This window comes from Ambystoma mexicanum, chromosome 5p (genome assembly GCF_040938575.1).
Source record: "Ambystoma mexicanum isolate Mex_15411 chromosome 5p, UKY_AmexF1_1, whole genome shotgun sequence".
Taxonomy (NCBI): domain Eukaryota; kingdom Metazoa; phylum Chordata; class Amphibia; order Caudata; family Ambystomatidae; genus Ambystoma; species Ambystoma mexicanum.
In genome coordinates, this window is record NC_090930.1 from 164,402,481 (window position 1) to 164,426,027 (window position 23,547).

General features: G+C 44.5%; 1 protein-coding gene across 1 annotated transcript in view; it reads right to left on the reverse strand.

The window, feature by feature from the left end:
* ABCB7 (ATP binding cassette subfamily B member 7) overlaps nt 1-23,547 on the reverse strand; it is a 1,379,199-nt gene that overhangs the window by 486,209 nt on the left and 869,443 nt on the right. Inside the window, exon 9 of the mRNA XM_069612580.1 lies at nt 15,833-16,007. Coding sequence (XP_069468681.1) covers nt 15,833-16,007 — 175 coding nt within the window. The remainder of the gene's footprint in view (nt 1-15,832; nt 16,008-23,547) is intronic.

Genomic DNA, 23,547 nt, shown 5'->3' on the forward strand with positions numbered 1-23,547 from the left:
CTTACGGGCAAACTGACATGCCAGTACCGGGGAACGTTGTTTTCCGTAGTTTCTTTATCATGTTGCTTTCGTGCAACATGACACAAGAGGGCACTGTAAACTAAGTTGCTGCTCTCTTGGGTCTCTAGCCTTCTACAGGCCCTAGATACTCTTTTTGGATTGTAACTGATCGGTGCAAGTGAATCACGGACGGGAATGGTGGCAGCGATCGTTTCTTGTGTTTTTGAGCTCCTTTTGGCATTTTAAGCGTGTTTCTCGCGCTTAGCCCAAAATGGTGGCCTGGCTCCCAAAATGGCCAGACCACGAGGCTCCTTTGTCCTGTCCGCTGACCGTCTTGCTCCCTTCACCTTCCCCAGGTCGAGCCGACCCCGGGCCTTCCTTATTTGGGCATGTACTTTCCCGCGAAACACGGATGCTTTCGCGGGCTTCTATATGCCTGGTGTGTGCCTCCAGGATGTGGGCTGGGATGTCTGGTCCCAATACACATCCTGGGTGCCTGAGAGTCTAGAATGGTATGAATGCCTGGGACCACCGTGGTCCGTGATAGGTCCACGTATGGTGTGAGTGTTTGATGAGCGGATCTCCCATTGGGTCCCCTCCGTTTTGGCGCAAAGGGAACCGTGGATAAGAGGGGGCTGGAAACGCCACTACCATGTCGATCTCCTGAGTTCTCACGAACAAAGGAATACAGGAGCCAAGTATCCTGCAGCCACGAGGCTGAACCGAGGAATCGCTGGTGACCCGCTGAAGGACTGCTCCTCTGCACTGCTGTCGCTTTGTGAAACCCTTTCTACCTCTGATCGAACCAGAAGGCCTGTACTGGTACTTCGACCCTTGGAATAGCGGGGACAGCTATTCTCAGCATCTTCAACATCTCCTGCACGTAAGCCTTCGGAAGTGTCTCTGGGCCATCCAGCAGACTGACCAGCCTACCCAGGAGTCTTGCTCTGTAACCGCCGTCAGGTTGTGTTGTATTTCGAGTCATTGTCACTCTCACACGATTCGTACACTTGGCATTCCCAGGTCTGAAGTGAGTAGTGTACATTTGGCTGAGATACACACGGCCGCTCCGTTGCCCTGCTGTGGTAACAAACTGTGCGGGTTCACTTCGTTTGGGACATCTTTAACTCAACTCTGCTGCTGCAGAATCTACACGACGACGAGACGTCCCCTGCTCCCCTGAACCTGCCAGCACTGAAACTGACGCGGAGAAGCCTGGGTCTGCTTGCATCGGGGACCGGCGAGTAGCATAGCTAGGAACTGGTCGCCCTCCTGCAGGAGCCCATAGCTTTTCCCTGCTGTGTCAAACAGCACGCCTTTCCGTACTCGCTCTCTGCTTCTGCCCACAGTGGAGGCTGCGCTTGAGTCGCGGAACTCTGTTCTTCTTCATTTGTGCACCAATCTGAACTGCCCGATTCCCCCGAAGAGACTCCCCTTTTTGCCTGTTGGCACCAGCGTGTGCAGGTACTTTTGAGCACAAGGCTCCACTCTTCGTAGGGCTTGGACTTCCAGTCCGCCTTCAGGAGGCACCTAACTAAAAGGGTCTAATCATTATTTCACACTGCCTGTTTTCCTCCCCTTCTAGGTGGACTACACATTTCGTGCATCTAACGCTTTAGACTTGTTTGTATTTGTATATATATTGTATTGGTTTGGTATGTGTTGGTTTACTAGAGTTTTATTGTGATTTCTCGCTACAGTCATTGTTGCAAAGGCCTTGGAATAAATGTGTATATATTTTTAATATAACACCTGTTTGGAGTAATTTGTAAGTGTCCTTGCTTTGTGTGCTCATTGCGGGCTTTCAGTCACCCTCACCCCTCTTGAGACCTAGTCTTGACCGCCGCGATCGCTACCCTGATTGGTCTGGCTTGTCCAGAGGTTACCCTGTTCCAAGTAATTAGGTTGGCCTTCTGAACCTCTGCGCCTCCAGGACAGAGTTCAGAAATACGTCTTAACAATGATAATGACATGAGAAGAATAATGTAAGTAGATATGCCTGAAGAGAAGCAGGATGATGACATGGAAGGAGGGGCTCGAGTTAAAGGGGTGGGAGGGGGGAGGACCAAGGACCGAAACACTTAATTTGTAATGTAATGTTGTGAAACTGTAAAATGGATGGCCACACTGTTTATAATGTTTGGAGTGTTAATAAAATAATTTTAAAAAAAAAGTATAAACAGATTGCTTTTCAACAGACATCAGATTTGCTTTTCCATTCCTTTCACTGTCTTTTTGTTTGAGTATTCTGTACCTCGTTTCTGTGCTCTCTCAGCTACCTTTGTTGCTTGTAGTCCGTGAGAACAGATACTAGTACCGTTACTATTAATATTTCTTTTGCCCCATAATGGCAACAATACAGCCCTACCAGTACGAACCAGAGTATTCCAAGGCGGAATTACTCGAAAGAGAAAGATGCGCAAACGATGGGGCTTCTGACGACAGTTGGGAGGGCGATTCAACAGATCAAGAGCCTGAGCCTAGTCGCATGGACGGCGTTTCCACCTGGTGTACCTGCAATCGGTGCGCACTAACGCCAACAAGGAGAACTGCTGCTGCTGAGAAAACTCTGGATGCTTGTCCTACATATCAGAAGGCGAGACAAGGTCGCAATGAGTTACCAAGCTGCCAGACTTCAGGGTAGCGTGCCTCACACGGACCATGTTGAGGATTAGGATGGTGCTTATGCACGAACTTCGAGCAACAGTTCGCCCTTGCAATCCAAGTTACGAGTAAGTGCACTCTAGTTGTGATGTCACTTGGGCCACTACCATTTCATGGTTGTCTCCTATATTGTCGCAACTTTGATCTATCAATGCCAAACGAATGTAGTCTTGCAATTCTATACATCACTCGCAATTTGGGGAAATCATAGTGGTCTCCTTATGTTTATTTAATGTACAGTCATGAAGCAATATTTCTTTGTGTCCCAAATGTAATGGAATGCATTGTCCAATATTGTACAGTGTCTAGGTAACATTTGTACTGGCAACAATGCCATTGGATACAAGAATTGTCATTGGCAACTAAGGTTTAATACACTTATCTTGTTCATTTAAAAACAGGTTGTATCTTTCTCTTTCACAGGTGGTACAGGCTGGTGGCCTATCGTTCGTTTACATGGTGGCTTCATGGGAGGCTTGGACACCGCGTTCGACGAATAATACCAGCCTGTGTTGTTGGTGACAGAGAAACTTTCCCCAGTGACATCGGTCAGTACAGGGGATTTTCCCTCAATTTGCTGCAACCTGACATATATTGTGTAGTACATTTGTGCCATCAAAATCAGCAACAAACTAAAGCAGAACTTTTATCAATGGTTGTTTCAGTTTTTCAGTGAATCAAGTGTGTCTCCATTCAGCAGTGTTCCGGCCCTTTCCTGTATGCCTCAGGCCCATCCATCCCCCTCCATTATCAAAGGCAGTTGGCACCAGTGGATGTGCGCTGCCAAAGGGTGATGACAGGGGTGGGAACGGCCAAGGTGCCAAACACCATGTACACTAAAAGGTATTCTACGCGCAGGGGCCATTCTACACATGGCCTATCCAGACCCAGGGTCTCCAGGCAGGGTTCCCTGAAGCAGGCCGCGCCCCTGCTATCCACATAAGACCACACCATATTCACGTCATTCATTCGCATACACACCCCCTTTTCTAATCTTAATAAACCACTTGATATTCATCATGAGAACATCTTTGAGCACTGCAAGTCAACTCGTGAACGTGCTACCTGAGAAGTTCTGTGACCACTGTGAGTCAGCTCATCGTCGTTCAACATGTGAACATCTCCATGTTCTCCTGCCACTAACTACCCTACTTGCTGAATCTAACTGTTTGTTGGTCAAGGTAAGGGCAGGTCACCTAATCAAATCTCCTTGATCTCTAAATTTCTATCTATTTCGAACAAACGTACCAGGTAGTGTTATGTTCATTCATCTCATTGCCCTTGACTTGATTTTAATTTGTTATGTTATCGATATATATCAATTGTCAGTGTCATTTGGGATCGAATTGCATCCTTCGCGGACCGTGTCTGTAAGCATTTTTTCTTTTTTATGCATGATAGTACATTCAAAAGGAACAACTAACATGTTATGATTTTCGTCACATCAATTAATTGTTTATGAAAGTTACCCTATAATACAGCCGGCTACACTACACTGGTTTTGCTTCGGTGACTAAAACATAGCTTGCATAGAAAAAATGTATGGTATAATTCCATCTTTCTCACTTTTATGCAAAGTAATTTCCAAATAATGTTGACTTTTTTTAACAAATATTTTCAACAATGCCTGCATGTATGGTTTTCGGTTGCCGTTCTAAGACCCATAACAAATCTAAAGGTACTACAATGTATGTATTCCCGAGGAATATAGATCTAATAAGAGACAGGGTCAGATATTGCAGATTTGCTCCGGACGAGCTTGAAACTAGAGCCCATGAAGTCTTGGGGGACTCGAGGGGTGATCGATTCTGCAGCCTACACTTTGCCACAAATATGTACAACCAATCGAAGTACACAAAGAAGAATCGACTCAGAACGTCTCGTAAATTGCTTCCAACTGCAATTCCAACTCTATTCATGCACATGTCACCTGAGGTGAGTCACGGTTCCTGATTTAGCTGTAGCCCTTGGGGTAGTCAACAGGTAACTAAATGGACGGATTGGTGTTTTAGGTAATACTTTTCATATTTACAAGATTGTATTGCTTTATAACTAAAGCCCATTTTGCTAAACGTCTGTCCTTGGTTTTAGGAGCATCATAGAAAACGATTTATGGGCACAGATAACTATGCTATAGTGCACTCTGAAGTAAGCATAATCTTTTCGTAATCTGTCTCTTTACATGCCAATTTTTAATATTAGCATTTTTAAATAAAATGCATTTCCCTTTACAACTCCATGACTATGCACTGAATATGAAGGAGCAAGATTCTGCATCCATGTCTTGCCTGGAGTCAACAACAACTTCGAGCGCTTATCAGGTAGTCTTATTTAGCTATTCAGTTCCGGAAAAGTTTTATGCATGGAATGTGAAATAATATGATCATATTTATGTATGGTGTCGTTCGTTTACACAATGTTTCATTCATGGTTTTTTATTGATATGTACCATTGTCTGCGTCACATTTTGTATGTTCAATTTTTTCATCCATACTAAAACAAGTACTGTGCTACAGGGAGATGCTGAAGCTTGGACTACAATTACATCATCCCTCGCAGTTGATCCAGAGCCAGAGGTATGCGTACTGACAGTTCCCTCGAATGAAAGAAAGTAGGTCCTAGATCTGATACTATTAGACAGTGACATTATTATAAACAAGCAGTTTTTGAAAATTGCTTAAGTGTAACATTTCAATCAGTGTGTTTCACACAGTCATCTTTGATCGAGTAAACTAGACATCAATCAGGTGAAATTCTAAATGTATTTTTTGACTAAATGACGTACACAGTGTAACAGTATCTGTGTAAGCAATGTGAGCAATGGAATAATTTGAATTCTAATATGAATTCCATTTTTAATGGATACTCTTTACTAGGGATGTATAATAGATTGAGATATAGAAGAGGAGGCAAGTGGACTGAGTCGGTGGACCAGCTTGCTGGTGCTGTTACAGTAAAGAAGTTTTCACAGGAAAGTAAGAAAGATAAGGTAATTTACAAACAATTTGATTTTTAAAGTGTTGCTGCTGTGCTGGTGCCTTCATAACATGTTTTCAAAAAAAAATGTAAATTGTCCAATACTGTATGTTGGATTTACATTGAACATCTTTTTCCAACCCGTCTTCTAGTTGCCTTGATGGTGTACGAACTATGCAGACAGACAGCTACAGAAATCAGAGATGCTGCTTGCCAAACTGATTTCACCATGAAGCAACTATTATTTGAGGCGCAGCGTGTGCAAATCAATAAGCAGACTCTAGATGCTTTTGCCCAATGGCCAGAAAATGAATTTAATGTGACCGGCGAAGCCAACAAAGTGTTGTTGGACCATTGCTACAATGCGACTGCTCCATCAGAAGAAGATGAAACTGAATGTAATGAAGATGCTTTTGAATTAGTTGCAGACCACTTGACACAATCGACGCCCGCCAAAAAAGGGCCACCCAAAAACCAATCGACATTGATGTTTTCTCCGATTCATGTTCAAGTAACAGACGCTGAAATGACAGACTGAAGCATCAATACAATTGACCGAGAAACTAGACAAAGATCTCGACTACAGTATGTCCAGTTTGGCTGATATGTCAACCACAGTTCAGTCAGAAACAACATTAATGCAGGATGATAGTCTACCAAAGGAGCCCAAATACATAGTATTCAACATCAGCTTGATGGAGATTATAATGATGCTGAAATGTGTGCATTCACTGAGAGTAGAAGTATGTGGGAAGCCATTGGTGAATGCGACTCGTGTATCACAAGGCAGTAACCTCAAAATACATGCCACCTGCGAAATGCTCCATGAAACATGTTCATGGTCTGCTCAACCGATGCTGGGAAAAGTGACAGCTGGGAATCTACTGTGTACAGCTGCTTTACTTGTGGCTCTAGTTTCATTAAGTTGTTCAGTTTTTGTCAATTTGTGGGACTCCATTTCATTTCTAAAACGCAGTACTACAAATATCAACGTCAATATCTATTCCCTGCCATTAGTGAAGCTTGGAAAATTGAACAAATGTCTATTCAAAGTACATTCTCCGAAAAACGGTTCAGGCTAGCTGGCGATGGACAATGTGACAGCCGCAGATTGTCAGCAATTTTGTTCCGAGGACACGTACATTGCCAAAAAACATTGCCAACGTGCCCTCTCCACCTAAAGCATAGCTCGTGTTCACTTACCGGTACAAATAATTAACATCTGTTCTTATGAAGTGTCCAAATAAAGCATCCAATTTGTCTTTTGAAATCTATCCTCTGTCAATTTTTTTTTAACAAGTACCATTTTACGAATGCTATACAATATATCGCTGTGCTTTCACACTTCCCAGTTTCGGCGAGCCACTGTGGGACATTGACTGATCACTGAGAATGGGAGGGACAGATGGATAACAGTATGAAAGCAACTTTGTGGTTCTGCAGTTGCCTAACCAAACAGTTGCCCAAATAGCTGAATAACTACTCGTCCCACAAAAGGGATGAGACTTAGGCTAGATAAGATACTTGGCACGCAAGAACTACTGACTGTGAGCAAAACAGCGCATCAAAGTGGGTTGTTGGTTAGAAATAAAAGCACTCTGAACCAAAATATTCATGGGGGCATGTGTTAAGGGTCGTTGCTAATGTAAGGAAGGAGTGGGTTGGTTGAGCCCCCAGCCCCCATACATTATATGCGAAAGTAACATCCTGCTCTTGCACTCGTGGGGGGCATCTCCTTTGCCCTTCTGCTGCCATGGGGAAGAAGGCCCCGACATAAGCAGAGGTGGGGCTACTGCTAGACATACTTGATATATGATATGATATATGATAGGTTATTTATAACGCGCTTAATACCCAGAGGTTTCTAAGCGCGGACCAGGGGATCGAACCTGTGTTGCAGCGTTGTCCCTAAACTATCCTCCCCAGACTCCATTTTGTGTACCCTCGACTACAACTTTGGATTAGGCCGCATTCTGTCATTGCAAAGTTTCCCCTACCCTTCAGCAGCGCTGCAAACAGCGAGCACTGACACCCCCCACATTTTTCCTCATGTGCCTGTGCCTCACAAGTCCCTTTCTCATGGATGCGCCGAGACAAGATGTTGCAAACTAAGAATGTATCTTCATTCTGAGTGAAGGTCATCAGCTTTGAATTTTGGCTTGCGAGTTGAGGAAGCCCACGCATCGCACATAGTATAAGGTTTGATAGTTTTTCGACCATGAGAGAAAGGGACCTTTCCAAAAGGAATTGAATTAAGGGAGCGGTGTAATAACATCAGATATGATAAGGTTCACCATTCAAAAACTGTTCAAAGAAACATGTAAATTTCAGTTTATGAAAAATCGTTTATCTGAACGGAGTCTGCGTTACGCCAAGAGAATGGAAATTCCGAATATAATGTAAGTTTGACATTCAACGATTTTATAGACCAACAAGTTAACTTATCATTAGCCGACTTATTGCTGGGTTAGTTTGTATTTGTTTGTTTGATGTTGCATATTGCAATGAAACGCAAGTACAACCTTTATGTGTACTGGTCTTTCTACCGGGCACATGGGCAGTCCAGCATCGAGATGCATGTAGACCACCACTCGGATCCCCAGGTTCAAAGCTAATATTTAATTAAAATGCCGTCTATGTGTTCCTCGAATTGTAGCGTCAGCTTCCGCATCTCATTTCGAGCTGAACATACTCCATAGCACTATCCTCCGAAGCAAATTGTAGACTTCTTTCCATGTTGTTGTCTCTATGTTCCCATTGTTTCACGTCTGTTTTCATTGTTAGTTTTAACACAGGGCCGAATTAATGGGTAAAATGATAAATTGTAATAAAGACCGGCTACTGAGACACATTTCTGTATTGTTTTCAAAACAGCTACATCCTGCCTTTCTGTGATGGTCATCGATTCCAGATACCAACTGACGGGTTTCTCAAACGGCAGCTGCAGATACACGTCAATAGCTGGTTATCAATGACACTTTTTTGGGACGATCGCCACAGTCCGATATGCCCTTACGCAGTACTAGCGATTAGGAGCAACCTAACATTGTTTACGGTTGCCTAGCGCCAAGCTGATGCCCAAGCCTTGCGATTCACAGTGCGTCAAAAGCGTTTTTTACCCAAAAGGAACACTGCGTGACTCACGATAAACATTTGCGGATCGAGACTGAAGAAATAAATTACCCATTTGATTGAATATGGCAATCACCAGATTTTCTCAGAGCGTTTATTGTGAAATAAAAGTACTTTACAAATTGTACAGTCTTGCTATTTCCTTTAAAAGTATAGTTTTATATTCCGAATTGTGATGCGCTGTGTTGCGAGATGATGTTTGTTGATTTCCGGGTTCTGCTTAACGTCACGTAGGCGATGACTGGGCGCGTTTGGCTACGCTGGCCAGTAACGTCCTGGAGATAGGCGGAGAATATCACTAGGTTTGGTGAGGTCAGCCTCAGGGGCGGGGGGATATGAGTTAGTGCCGTCACGGCAGTCCACCTTGGGCGATGCAGCAATTGATCAAATTATCACAAGATGGCCACGCCCTGCTGCCTGATTTCGCATGTTTGTACGATCGATCAACTTATGCTTAAAAACACATACCCGAACCCTAGGGACAATAATATTTCTGAGCCCACTATTCCTTTAACGAAAGCCAGAAAGTACAACCAATAAACAAAGGCAGGGTACTTGAAAGACAACCTCCGGGGGATCACAGAAATTAGAGGTTAAGAGAAATGCCAGAGAAGGGTTCACAGAAGTGAAACAATCCAGGAGAGGGGAAAGCCTGGATCAGATACCATAACCCATCCCAGGCTAAGAATCCCAGTGACTCACAGTGGGTGGCAACTTACAATATTCCAAAACCTCAAGTAGAGGCAGAAGATTCCCATTGGAACAAGTACCATCGGCATACACCGGAGACGCCCTCGAAGGGTGACCAAGAGTCAACATTTGAAAGACCTACAAATCCAAGAAACTTTTCTTTTTTAAACTGTGTAAAAAGGCAAGAAACAAGACCTGTTGGAGGGGGAACATCACCTGTTGTATTTGTATATGAATCCAAGAGACAAACAAATGATTTACCCCTTGTAACGTACTTTCGACTGGATGTTCCTCCCACATAGTCCCCACCCTTGATAATCTCCTGCCATCGTCAGCTGCTTCGGATAAGGTTTCTCTCTATAGAGGTTGATGTGCGTCGTCAACTCAATGTCCCTCAGCGGGCTCCGTCCGCTCTTGACCATTACATCACAGACTACATCACAGAAAAACTAGAACTGCTACTTCAGTTCTAGTTTTTCCTCCCTCTTCTACAGCACACACATTTGCGAGGTCAAAAAGACAGACGGTAAAGAGAGGAAGGTGTAATGCACAGAATTTCTAGTGAGAGGTATAATGGGAGAGGTGATGAGGAATACGTGGGAGGAACATCCAGTCAAAAGAACATAACCAGGTATCAGTAATTTGTTCTTGGAATGGATTGGATCCTGCCACCAATTTCTCATCTCCGATACACTCCGATACTGTCATGAAAGACATCAGTCCTGGCGCCATAGGCGCCAGGCTCATTATGGGAATGCTTGGGTGCACTTACCTGATGCAGACCATGCTGCAGGATCCTGGCCTCCTTGAGGCCTGAAAGGAACTACTTTACCTCTGGGACTAATTTACCATCCGGGCGTGGTCGGGGAAGGATACATACCTGATTGGAGGAAGGATACATACCTGGAACCTCTTCCAAGGCTATTTAAACCCCACCCGAACAGCCACACGTGCTTCGCGTTGTTCTGCATCTAGCAGCTGGACGCTCACCGTGTCTGCTCCTGCATCCCGACTTCTGCCACGCTTGCCAGCATCCTGGATCACCTGCAAAGGAAGAGAAGAAGAGAACAGAAGAAGGAAAAGTCCTTACCTGCTAAATCCGCATCCCGGAAACATCTCGCCGACAATCCTGAAAAGGAAGACTTTATTTTAAAAGCTCATCGCGTCGATCGCTGCAGCGCCGCATTCCATTCACCTATACAGGGCGCCTCCATGTTCAGCAGTGATCATCCGGATTCACAGTCACGCCCCAGCGCCTAGGGAGAAAAAGATCAGAACAAAAGGTGAGAGAGAGAAGGGAATAAGGAAAGCTAAATCTCCATGTTAAGACTTACCTGTTGATTCATTCCCTCTTCATTTCGGGTCCGCGCCGCATCCTGGCATTTCTGGACCCCGGCCCCTAAGGGGAAAAAGAGACATCAGCGTTAATGAGCGAATGAAAAGACATCACCAAGAAATGCTCATTAAAGACTTACCTGATTTCTACAAGGATTTCACCTCTCATCTCGGGTCGGTGCCTGTACCCCGGCATTCCGTACCCCGGCCCCTATGGGGAAAAAGACACTAGCATTAGTACATAAATGCATGGACACAAGGGGAACCTCTTATCAAAAAAAACTTACCTGGAAGCCAAGCAAGTTTGGTTCTCACCAATCCGAAAATCCAGTGAAGTAACTGGATACCGACGCGCCCCTGCATCAGAAGCAGGATGGAGAGCTCGTCCTTCCAGACCCTAAGGTGAGACGCTACGAGAAATCACAGAAGGGTTTCAAGGAGGGTGAGAGGGGAAAGTGGGAGGCCGATTGCATTACCCCGCAGACAGTTAATCCTTATTTTCGCCTACAGAAGGATACTTCTGCGAGCCAGACAAGCCAGATTTGGGGGCCCGGTCCAGTCCGTCTTCCGAACCCTGCGCATCACCTTAGAAGAAGTCACAGCAGCGCGAACCAGGCCAGCGCCTCCGTGGGAGTCAGGTGAGCGTAACAGATACACTCCCAAAGCAGTAAATGTGTAGGAGGTGCAAACAAGAATTTACTTATTAATGCTGTGAAGTACAGCATTTCCAAATCCTTCCTCCTGTCCCCAATGCAGAGTACAGGCAATAGTGTTTTGAAAATGTATGTAGAGGACTAAGTCGCAGCAGCATACATGTTTACTGGTACCACTCTCTGTAAAGTCAAAATGGCCACACCCCTAGTAGAGTGCGCCCACAGACCGTCTTTACCCATTAAAGTACTCTGAAAGGCAAACCTTTATCCAGCGGGACAAGGTTTGCTTGTTCACAGGCAGTCCTATCTTGTGACCCATGTAACCCACACAATTGGTCGTCTTGTTCAAGGTTTGCCATCCTAGAGATGTAAAAACTCCGTACCCTTTTAGGTTCACGATAATGCAGTATCTCCTTCTCCTTAGATGGATGAGGTGGAGGATAAAAGGTAGGAAAGAATTCTTTGAGCTAAATGAAATTCAGAAACTACCTCAGGTAGAAATGTGGGACCTTGTATTGGAGTATAAGCTTAATGTTCCAAATTGATATAATTAAAGGGACTGGAAGGAACACGTTAGTGAGTCCTTTTAAAAATTGGACTACAATAGGGGGCTTGAAATAGGATCCCTGCTCTGGCGAGCACTCACAATTGGGTAGCGCTGCCAAGTAACCTTTTACAGTGGAAACCTGGAGCACGTGGTCAGTCAAATAGAGCAAAAAGGACACCACCATTGGTGTGTCGCAAACAAACAGGATCACATTCTTATCTCTGCACAAGCTGCAAAACGCATTCCAAAAGCAGCGGTACAGAGACTTTGCTGTTTGTCTTCTAGCCGAGAGCAACACTTCCATTAAGTCTTCCAGGATGTGCCTATTTGTATCTCAACCTCTCACAAACTAGAAGTGAAGGTTGAGAGTCCTGATCGCTGGGTGAAGAATGGACATCCCTCTTGCAAGAGTAGGTCCTCACCTTGGGGAAGACTAATTGGAGGGCAGATATACCTGTCCAGAAGGTCCATGTACCACGTCCTACTGGCCCAATTGGGATCATGGTTTTCCCATACTTCTCCTCAACCTCCTGATGACCTGAGGAATGACAGGGAATGGAGGAAATGCGTGCAGCAGTGGAAACTCAGAGTCCACAATGAACGCCTCTCCCAGAGCAGAAGCAGTTGCACTTCCTGTTGACACTGGACGCAAACAGATCCACTGGAGTAGTTCCCCAAAGGGACGAAGATCTCTTGAAGGACTTCCTAAGCTAGTTCCCCACTCGTGGGAGACTGGTCTGACGGCTTAGAGCGCCCACCGCTGTGTTCTCCTCTCAGACAAGGTGAAAAGCTGTGCGAGTGATTTCTTCTTGCAGTGCCCAAAACCAGAGCAGCATTGCATCTTTGCACAGTGCTAGTGGCCCTACACCTCCTCTCTTGTTGATGTAGTACATGGCCACGGTATTGTCCATTATCAGCACATTCTTCCCCCGTACAGAGGGCAGAAAAGCCATCAGCACTAGTCTTGATTGCCCTTAGCTCATGTGTAGTTTGAACTCGGATGGAGAGCAACGACCATTGATCATCAGAAGGTAGGCATGGGCTCCCAAATAGTTAGGGAAATCGTCCGTAACTACCTTGATCTCTGGCCATTGTTGCCAGCAAGGTTTCCCTTTCAGCTGGTTCGCCTCGCAGGCTTACCTCAGGAGATCCTGCGCAACCTTGCTAAGGACCTGAAGTACATCCGTCATTCTGCTGTAGAACAGACCTCTGGGACGTGAGGACCCATTGGCGAGACATCATTCTCAGAAAAGCCTCTGGCACTAGGAAAATGCAGGATGCCATGAAGCCTAGCAAACAAAACAAAAAAAGGAAAACAATGAACGAAGGCCAGAAGATATTGGGCATTCTGAAAATTGTTGACCATCTGCCGAACTTGTGGAGGCCTCACCGCAGGTGGCAATGCTTTCCCAGAGGAAGCATCCAGGAGCATTCCAATTAATTGAAGCTTTTGAGAAGGTATCATGTGGGACTTCTTGAAATCGAGGGAGAAAGTGGCAAGTGATGCCGAGATGTTCCAGGATCTGTTCAGGAGAACAGGCTCTAATCAGCCAATCGTCCAGGTAGGGTTAGATGTGAATCCCCCCGCCGCCCCCTTCCTCCCCCACCTCTTCCGAGACTTGCTGCCACTACCACCATCAACTTGGTGAAAACCCTCAGGGCTGAGGTGAGACTGATTGGCAGAACCAAAACATAAAGTGGGAACTGCCAAAGGCGAACCTTAGGTACTTCCTGTGCTTGTGGCGAACAGACATATGAAAGTAAGCATCATGAAGGTCCAATGATGCCATTCAATCCTGGACCTGGAGGGCTTGAAGGATCTGAGAAAGAATAACTATTATGAACTTGTCCTTCCTGAGGAACTCAAGTATCTCAATTCCAAAATTGGTTTCAATCCCCTGTACATTATGGGGATAAAAAAGGAGAATACCACCCCTGGATCCTCTTTGCTACAGGTACCGGCTCTATGGCACTTTTCTCCAGCAGGATGCAGACCTCCTGCAGAAGGAACGGATCCGGAACCTTGAGGGAGTGGCTCCCTGGTGAATGATCTGTAGGCCTTCTTAAGAAAGGGAGGCAGTAACCGTGGTCTACAGTCAGAAAGACCCAAGCATCAGAAGTAATGCCTGCCATTCTTCCAAACGCTGACTATGCCTGTTTGCCACAACAATCTTGTGAACCAAGGCCTCAGAGTGGTTTTGGGCAGCTGTGGTAGCGGCTAGTGGCAAGGAGGCTGCCGCTTGGGTAGACTTTGCACCAAGACCACATCGAAGAAATCTTTTCTGGCCGCCTTGGCTTGCCTGGTCCCTTACCCTTCTGAAGGATGTTTAATAACGAAAGGGTCGACTCTGCAAACCTTGCGAAGTCGTATGGGCCAGTTGTGGCTGCCCTATTGCTGTGCTAAGCGATTTAGCTGCCACTTTAGATGTTTGGAGCTTCACCAGACTTCCATCTTGCTTTGCTTCCAAACAGATGGGATCCATCAAACAGCATGTTCATGTTCAATAATCTAGATGGATTATGTATTTAAATTGAGTGATCTTATAATTTAGCTGTGCATCCTTCCTGTGCAATACTTTCAATAACCTAGATTGAACATCAGGTACAAAGCCAGATTTCCACAGCCACAGACAAGTTTATTGGAGTGGCACAGTACTGGCTGCCATAGCCCTGCTGATGCTGTTGATAGAATCAAGTCCAGACTGCAAAGATTCGGACATGGCCTCCTTACCCATCCCTTGATAATATTTTGGAAATCATCCCTTTTTCCCCTTCCGGGATATGTTCTGCAGCCATAGCTATGAAGTCCCATAGTATAAAGGTACATTTGGCTAGGGCACATGTAGCATTAATAGACTAACGCCATACTACTGGCTGAGAAAAATCTTAGCCAAAGTGTTGTACCGCTTATTGTCCCCGTCAGGTGATCTAGTCTGGTATGCAGCAACCTTAGATGTTGAAGTAGCATCCTGCACCACCCAAACATTTGGGAGTGGGATGTTTGGATAGAAAATCTGGATCTGCACTAGACTAAGCTTGTATTTCCTAGTGAGATTCTTCCTCACTGCAGGGTTTGTATTCGGGGTTTCCCAATTCGCCATTACCCTCTTCTGTAAAGCAGAGCGGAATGGTAAAATAGCATCCTTCTGAGGACCCTTGTCCAAAATATCAGTGAGGTTATACTGCTGGTAGACCGTAGCAGGCCTTCCCCATCTCAGATACACCGACACTATTCATGAGTGGCCTGTAAGAGTCCTCTGCATGATCAGAGGGGTCCGATGTTGGAAAATACATCTATGGAGAGGTATCAAGGCCAAATGCTTTTTTAAAAGTCAAACAAGTGTTCGATTCTAGACTCCTCTAAAATTAGAGCCTCTGAAACATTTGGAGTTCCATACTCATGCGACTATGGTTCTGAGGTCTAGATTTAGTTGGTTGATGGGAACGTTCTTGAAGGAGAAGTGCTGTGTCTTGGCAGTTTTGGGTTGAGCACCACAAGTGGAAGATGTACAGTAGATGTGAATTAGAATGAGAGTGAGCTGCACAGTCCACACAATTCTGGGTAGAACATTTAGTGGCTGACATAGTGGAAAACACAATGTCAAGGAAGTTAAGTGTTTGTTTGGAGATCAGATGTTTTATGTTCATGTGTCCAGGAGCGTAGTCTTATTGGAGGTTTGGGTCCTCCAAGGAGTAGTTGTTGATGGCTGAAGATGTGATTAGATCAGTGATGTGCCTACTTTATAAATCAACATGCAAATGAATTAACATGCTTCAAGTAGCAAAATAATGAGTAGTAAAATGTGTGCACAAGTTGAATATTTACATTCCTTACCTGCCAAAATTCCTCGACTGGCAAGCACCATGATAGCAGTTAAACCAACACTGAAAATGACACTTTGTCCAAAGTTTAACATTGCCAAAGTTGAGGTAGTCTTGAGGGAGGCATTTTCATAGGTCTTTAAATAGCCATCATATTTATCGGCTTCAAATTTTTCATTATTAAAATACTGTGGAAGAGAAAAGAAGCAGGTGTAACCATTGAAATATTCTTTTTTGCATGGGTATTTTAATAAGATGGATATTTATTATTACAAAGTAAATAGGCAATCATTTTTAAGTTGCGACTCCTAGGTGTTGGATGTCCACACCAGATTAGAGGTTAAACTGATTCATACAAGAACTTTAAATAGCTATAAAACCGAGGAGGGTGCTGTAAAGAAAATGACGACAACTATCAACAAGAGGGCAGCGTGAACCTACCATGATTTATAAAAGCATTTATAGGAAATACTCTAAACTCCGGGGCTATCCAGGCTGCTCTGAAGCTCTCCAGGATCAGTTCACTTCTCAAAAAAATCCTTGCTGGATCCGGACCTGGCCAGCAGCTACCACCCAATTGCCAACTGCCCATTTCTTATGAAGATCATGTTGAACACCACAATCGCTAGGGTCCTCATCAGTCTGGCTTCCGCCCTTACACTGAAACCTTTTTTGGATGTCAGAAGGTTTACTCTGGAACCAGGACATCGCTGAAGATGATGCTAGATGTGTCTGTCACATTTGTCACTCTTGACCCACCAAGTCTTACTTCATGAAGAGATTTGTGGCCTGATTCGTTGCTTTGCTGACTCTCTCCCTTCTCGATTGGAGGTACTGTTTTATTCTTGGATGATTCATGGATTTTGTCAACACCTAATATGGCATATAACCCCTGCCCCCACCATGCCCCCAAGGCTTTGCTATATCCCTTTCTGTTCTATTATTATGCAAGGCCATTTCACAATCTGCTAAACAGTAGGGTTGTTCAATTCCACTGTTAGGTAAATGATACACAATAGTTTAAGTTTACAAAGTATCCTTTGGGAATGCCATTCTCACCAACATCCTAACTCATGGGAAGACATGAATGCAAACTACCTGGCTCAGTCTTAACACTAGCATGACTGAACTTCTTATAGTTCATCCCTACAACTATTTCAAATCCACAGTTTTTCTTTTTACAAACTATTTATTTCTCAACAGCAAAAATTGCAAACATATATATGGGAGCAGCAAATGGAAGTTTTGTCCTCCTTTCCCCCTCCCTATTAATTCCCATCTTTATGTTCCACCAGCTCCTGAGTTCAACTGTTATAACTCCACCACCCACCCCCCACCAATATATATTTTTCCAACAACTAGGTGAAACACAACATCTCTATTCAGCACATGTGGGTGTATTGCGGTCAGAGCTGCCTTCTGAAGGCTTGCAATGTTACAGGATAGACACCCTGCGGAGTAGCTTGGGTTTAAAGTACATTTGTTCTCCGTCGTCCATGAACTCATAAAATGGCATCCAGGTATTCAAGTATTTTGAGTAGGAGCCATATGCCATAGCAGTTACTTTTTCCATCGCCATCACTCCCCACAGTCTCACCCACCACATGGCCACAACCGGCCCCTTTTCGTTCTTCCCCGCCTGGGCCAAGTTGATTCTGGCCGCGCTCAGCATGTGGGTGATGAGGCTGGCCCTATTGCTGTTTTCGCATAGCTCCCTTCCACTGCTTCGCCCAGTAAGACTACCAATGGGGCAAGAGGCAGCTGTGTCCCCACCATCTCTTTGATATGGCTCAGAATCTCCTTCCAGTATGCCTCCGCCACTGGGCAGGTCCACCACATATGTATTAGGTCCCCAGGTTGCCCACAGTCCCTCCAACAAAATGGTGGGTAGTCTGGATTTATGGAGTGCATTAGTTGTGGCGTCATACCACCTCAGACAGTTTGTACGCCGCCTCTGAGACACATTTGGAGTTTGGCAGGCTCCATGTCTCCCCTTGTATTGGTTTCCCCACATCTAACTCCCATTTGCAAATCCACAGTTTTTAACTTCCTCATTCTGTTAGGACTCTGGTGCTTTTGCTACCCTTAAAAAAGTCCTTAGGAATATATTTTGATCATGTCCTGATCTCTCATCACTAATACAATAAGATTGCGAGCAGCAACACTTCTTATTCAACCCTATTTAGACAGTTTAGTCCTTACCTTTACTAATTGGGCAGTCATTGCCTAAGATATAAATCGGGTGTAAGCTCGACGACTGCAACTCAATTTATGCTGTCATACCCAAAGTCCTACCCAAATTTGAATGCCATACATTACACATCCTTAAACAAAACACAGCTAGGTTAGTACTGAATAGAATTTGTTATCATTGCCTTTATTATGGTACTAGCTTATCAATAGGTTCAGCGTTTTGGTGGAAGTGCTCAATAAATCTAAATAAATATAATTACAAAATACAAATATCAATTCAGCGCCATCGGCTCCACTGGTTGCTGGTCCCTGCCAGAATAAGAGTTAAACTAGCAGCCTTGCTTTATAACTGCAGATGCCCTCATTTCCCTTGCCTCTCGGTTACTCTGTGATGCTACATATCAAACATGTTATGTGTCCAAATTTAAGATCCTAACTACACAACGAATTAGGCTCAATTCTGCAGACGGGCATTATATCCATCTATGGCTCTAGAGTTTGCAATACGCTTCCAGTCTCCTTTAGATCAGAGTCTGACAGGGCTAACTTCTGCCAGGGATTAAAGACACATCGGTTCATTCGGCTTTCTTGCCGTAGGGTTTGAGTGCTTATACATTTATATAACCATAAAAGCCAAATAAAAATATCAAGATCTTACAAATGCAGACTCATGCCAAAAAGAACCATGCCCGATTTTAGCAGCATTCAAGAAACATCTAGCACTAAAAAAAAAAAGTGCAGCTACATGCCAAGAAACACTGAAATAATACTGCAACCTACATCACTGAGAAAAATCACCAACATCCAAACAGCTACTTAATCGATAAGCAATGAACTCTGACTAGCACCCCAGCTCACAGGTAAAGAGCCTGGTGTTATTCTGGAAGATGTTCCCCTGCTGAATAGCATGGGGTTCTAAAGGATGTTCTTTATCTGAAGCTTTGTGACTGATGTGCACCATCTTGCTTAGCTCTTTAACAGAATCTATGGTGCTAAGAAAAAGCATACAATATATTGCTCTCCTCATGGAACAGGCTTTTAAGCACTGCTTCCGAAGTCACAACGGATTTACAGGACTTCAAAAAACGTGAGGCCAATCCTCACTATGCCTTTTCAGGCGAAGCTAAGTTTCAATAAAGGGCAGTAGTGAAACAGCTGCAAGAGTTTGAGGAATCCCATAACCTAGATGCTGTGGGTCCTCTGAACAAGCAAGCAGCGTTTACACCCATTATTGATGGCTTGAGGTGGTGGATACTCTACTTACTGGTCAAATTTGAGTCAGTCACCCTTTTCATCACTCCAATTTAACTGATATCCAAAGCAGAAACATTGCGCTAGATTGGATAAGCTCCTTCTGAATGAGCATATCTAGAATACAAGGCAGAAAATAAGCCGTGTCACAGTCATTTGCTATGCAATTCTGTAGGCTTGCTAATGAAATTGATACTTGCGTAGCAAAGCTGGCTATTTAAATTAACCCTTTCAATGAAAACCCAGCTCACACACTGCATTCCTCACTTGCCCACAGGGCTCTCTCCACCCTCTTCTTGGTTCACTGCAAGCTTAAATGGGCTAATGGCGAGTTGTGCAGCAATAGTGCCAAAGGCCTCTGTGGAAGTGCTAGACTAGAAAAGATTTCTTAAAATAATTGCAAGCCAGAGGTAATCAGGGTGATACTTTTATTAAGCTATTTCCTATTTGGTAAATACCAGTATGTGTTAAATGTATTTCTTTAAAAGCCAGTTCCATTCCTAAACAATTAAGCTGTTCCAACCTTGGAAAGGAAGTCAAAGTGGGACAAATCACTAACAAACAAAAACTGCTGATTCTGAAAGACCACCACAGTAGAGACCCACAAACATATCATCCTGACTTGTCCTGGGTTTGGGAAACCGTGGCTTCGTTACTTGGATGAAGTGCTCTTGACGATATAAGACAGGCCATTAAAATGTTAACTTATTCTAAGGCCGCAGGACATGATGGGATTCCCCATTGCCTACTTAAGGATGATCCGCACTTGTGGGCTAAAATATTAAAACCCATGTTTGAGTCAGTCTATGAAACCAGAGCGATCCCCAAATCATGGCTCACAGCAATTATTGTCCCTATCCATAAAAAAGGGCCAATTGATGACCCTAATAACTTCCACCCGATTTCATTGATTGATATTCCTGCCAAGGTGTTTGCCACTCTTCTCCTAAGGGAACTAGAATCTTGTGTAGCAGACATGCAGATGTTATCGAAATACCGGGTGGGCTTCCGGAAAGAAATGGGATTGAAACTAAATGCATCAATTCTTGCCCATTTGTTAGAAACTTCACAACATACTCAATCAGGAGCCATTTATATGGCATCTCTAGATCTTTCCGCAGTCTTGGACAGTGTAATTAGGGATAGGTTGTGGGGCAAGATGAGTGCGTATGGAATCCAATCCCATATTGTGGGACTCTAACACTACTGCATACCAAAACATCATGCCTGGTTTGTATCAATCAAGATGGATCCACAACAGAGGCGATTGACACAGAGGTGGGGGTTAAGCAGGGATGCCAGTTGGCAGCCATACTGTTTAACCTTTACATAAATTACATTGATAAAATATGGGATAATATCATGGTATTAACAGTGAAGCTAAGAGATACAAGAATAAATTGGTTGGCATTCGCAGACTACATTCTTTTTGATAGAACGACATTCGGGCTGCAAGCAAAATTTAATGTGTTTTCTGAATATGCGAAAAATAACACTCTTGCCATTAATTCTAGCAAATCAATCATATTGGTATTTGCAAATAGAAAAAAAATCTGCAGATTCACTTGGAAGATTTATCAAGAGGTAATCGATCGGGTACTTGCAACTAGGTACCTAGGATATAACTTATGTGATGTTAACCCTTTGGCAATGTGGAGTAGCACTCTAAACACAAAAGTAACTCATTTTACATTACAAATGAAAATCATATATCACAAGTACTCAAAATTCTCTTTCACCTACCATTGAATTTTACACGCTAAAAGTGGAACCAATAATATTGTTTGGACTTGATCTATGTATACTGGACTTAACAAAAACATTGAGTAAGCTTCAAGGTAAAATCTGGAAAGCAGTATTAGGCTTTCCAAAAGCACTACCAAACGCACTGATTTTACATGAATTGGGGCCTAATTCATTGGCAAGTAAATTTTGGTGGCGTATGCTAACGAATGATGGGAAAATGCTTCATTCTCCAGCAAATTCACTATATGAGGATTTTATCAGAATGGTGGTACAAGAATATCCATTGTCGATTAAATACTATATGAAGAAATGCAAAATGCTACTACACATGATAGCAATGGAACAAAATGAAATCTATGAAAGGCCAGGTGTGGTGAAGAAAAACATTTTTACGTGGGATTGGGCTGATATAATTGAGATTGGGTATTAGCAACATTGAGATAACTTGAGTTCTCACCCAAGTCATGAGGAATCGCCTGAAACCTGCCTCCAAGCGTAACACCTAGAATGACTCTGATCTAGCCACTGTGAAACGCAAGTACAGAGTTGCTGGATGGAAGTGGTAAACCGCTGCTTCATCCTCTGACAAACTGGCCTGTCATCTCCCCCAAAGGCAATATCGTCTCTCTACCCGCTCCAAAAAGAGGGTCCGTATCTCTGGATCCTCTAACACAGCTGTACTCTTCAGAATCTGCAAGGAACTAGCCAATACATTTGCAGTCTCCACCTCGCCACTCCCTTCTCAGGCCCTCTGCACTGCACTGGCCACCTATTTCACTTCCAAAATATGGGATATTCTGACATCTCCTTCCGCCCTTCCTTCATCTCTCCCTATCCCTTGCCTTCCTAAGCCTCTTTTCCACCACCACCTAGTTTACCCTCCTCCTCTCCCATCAAAAAGACTGAGGTCTCTAGAGTAGTCTGCTCTATGAAGGTCTTATCCAAACGGGCTTCGCCCTGCTCCTCCAGAACCTTAAAGGACAACATCTCCTCCCTTGTCCGGCTCTCGCTATCTTCTGTAACAACTCATTAGTCTCTGGTTCTTTCCCTTCCACACTCAAGCATTCCCTTGTGCACCCCTTCCTAAATAAAGCCTTCAGCCGACCCCTCTTGTCCGGCCAACTACAGCCCCATCGCTACAACCTTGCTCAGGAAACTCCTGGAGAAGTGAGTCTTCAGCCAACTGACCCAATACACTGGAGCTCGCTGGCTGTTTACATTACCATCAATCTGGATTCTGAGCATCCAGCAGCACGGAAACTGCACTCCTGAACATCCGTTACGAACCAATCGCAAATCTTGATTCTAACTCTCCTGCTATTCTCATTCTCCTTGACCTCTCCTCCGCCTTGGAGATGGTCAACCTCTATTCTGACAAAGCAGCTCCATGATACCCTCGGTATCTCAGACCGGACACTGGATTGGTTGATCTTCGCCGATTGCCCCTCCCAAGTGCTCCTTCACTACCACACTCTCCACTTGTGGTGTTCCTCAGGCCTCCATCCTCTCACCCTTTCTTTTCAACATCTACGTTGCAACTCTTACACACCTGCTCTCTGCCTTCTCTCCTCATTTCTGTTGTTACTCAGATGACACACAACTCTTCATCAAGCTCCCCTTCCTCCTCTATCATCCCTGACTGCCTTTCTGCACCTCCAATGATCTCTGTCTTAATGCCAGTAAGACAGAGATTCTTCCTATCGGTACACCTGTTCCCGGTTTCCCTCCTGCATGCTGGCTGCCTCCTATGGGCTCACCTTCTCCTTCCACTGAAGCCAGAAACCTTGGAGTCATCTTCGACTCCTCTCTCTCCTTTACTCCTCACATCTTGGACCTTGCCAAGAAGGCCCATTTCAACTATACCGATTTAGAGGCATTCTGCCTTTACTCACCTTACCTCAGAAACCCAATGTCTCTCAATGTCGCTAGAGTGCTGGTCCTCTCCAGGCTGGATAACTGTAACAGCCTCTTACTCAATCTGCCTCTCTCTCCACTCTGCACTCTTAAACTAATCTAGAATAGGGTTGCGAGAATTATCCTTGGCCTCAAGCCCTGGGAGACTCTCTGCAGCCCTAAAGTATCTACATTAGCTCGTGGTTGCGACAAGGATCAAATTCAAGACCCTTTGCATCATCCACAAGGCTGTCTGGGGCCTGGGCCCACACTACACCTGCAGCTTTCTCTTACTGAATACTCTCCTTCCAGAACCTTTCGATCTTCTCGTCTGTAACCGGACTACCTTAAGTTCTGCAAACTACTCAAGACCTTTCTCTTCTCCCTCTCCCCATTCCCTGATAACCACCCAACTTCCAATTGCTGAGATTGGCAGCCTGATTTCTTGCCCAATAGCCACCAGAAATCCCCACCAACCCCCAAGCACTGCACTCTGGCCCCAGACCCACCAGGTTGCTTGCCCCACTCTGCACTAACCTGTTGGGTGGTCTCCACCCCCCCTCCCTGCACCTAGGTCTCCGCCCATGCACTTAACTGTTGCCCTCCTACAGGCACCTCTGACTCCCTCCTGCTTCCCCGGGGGAT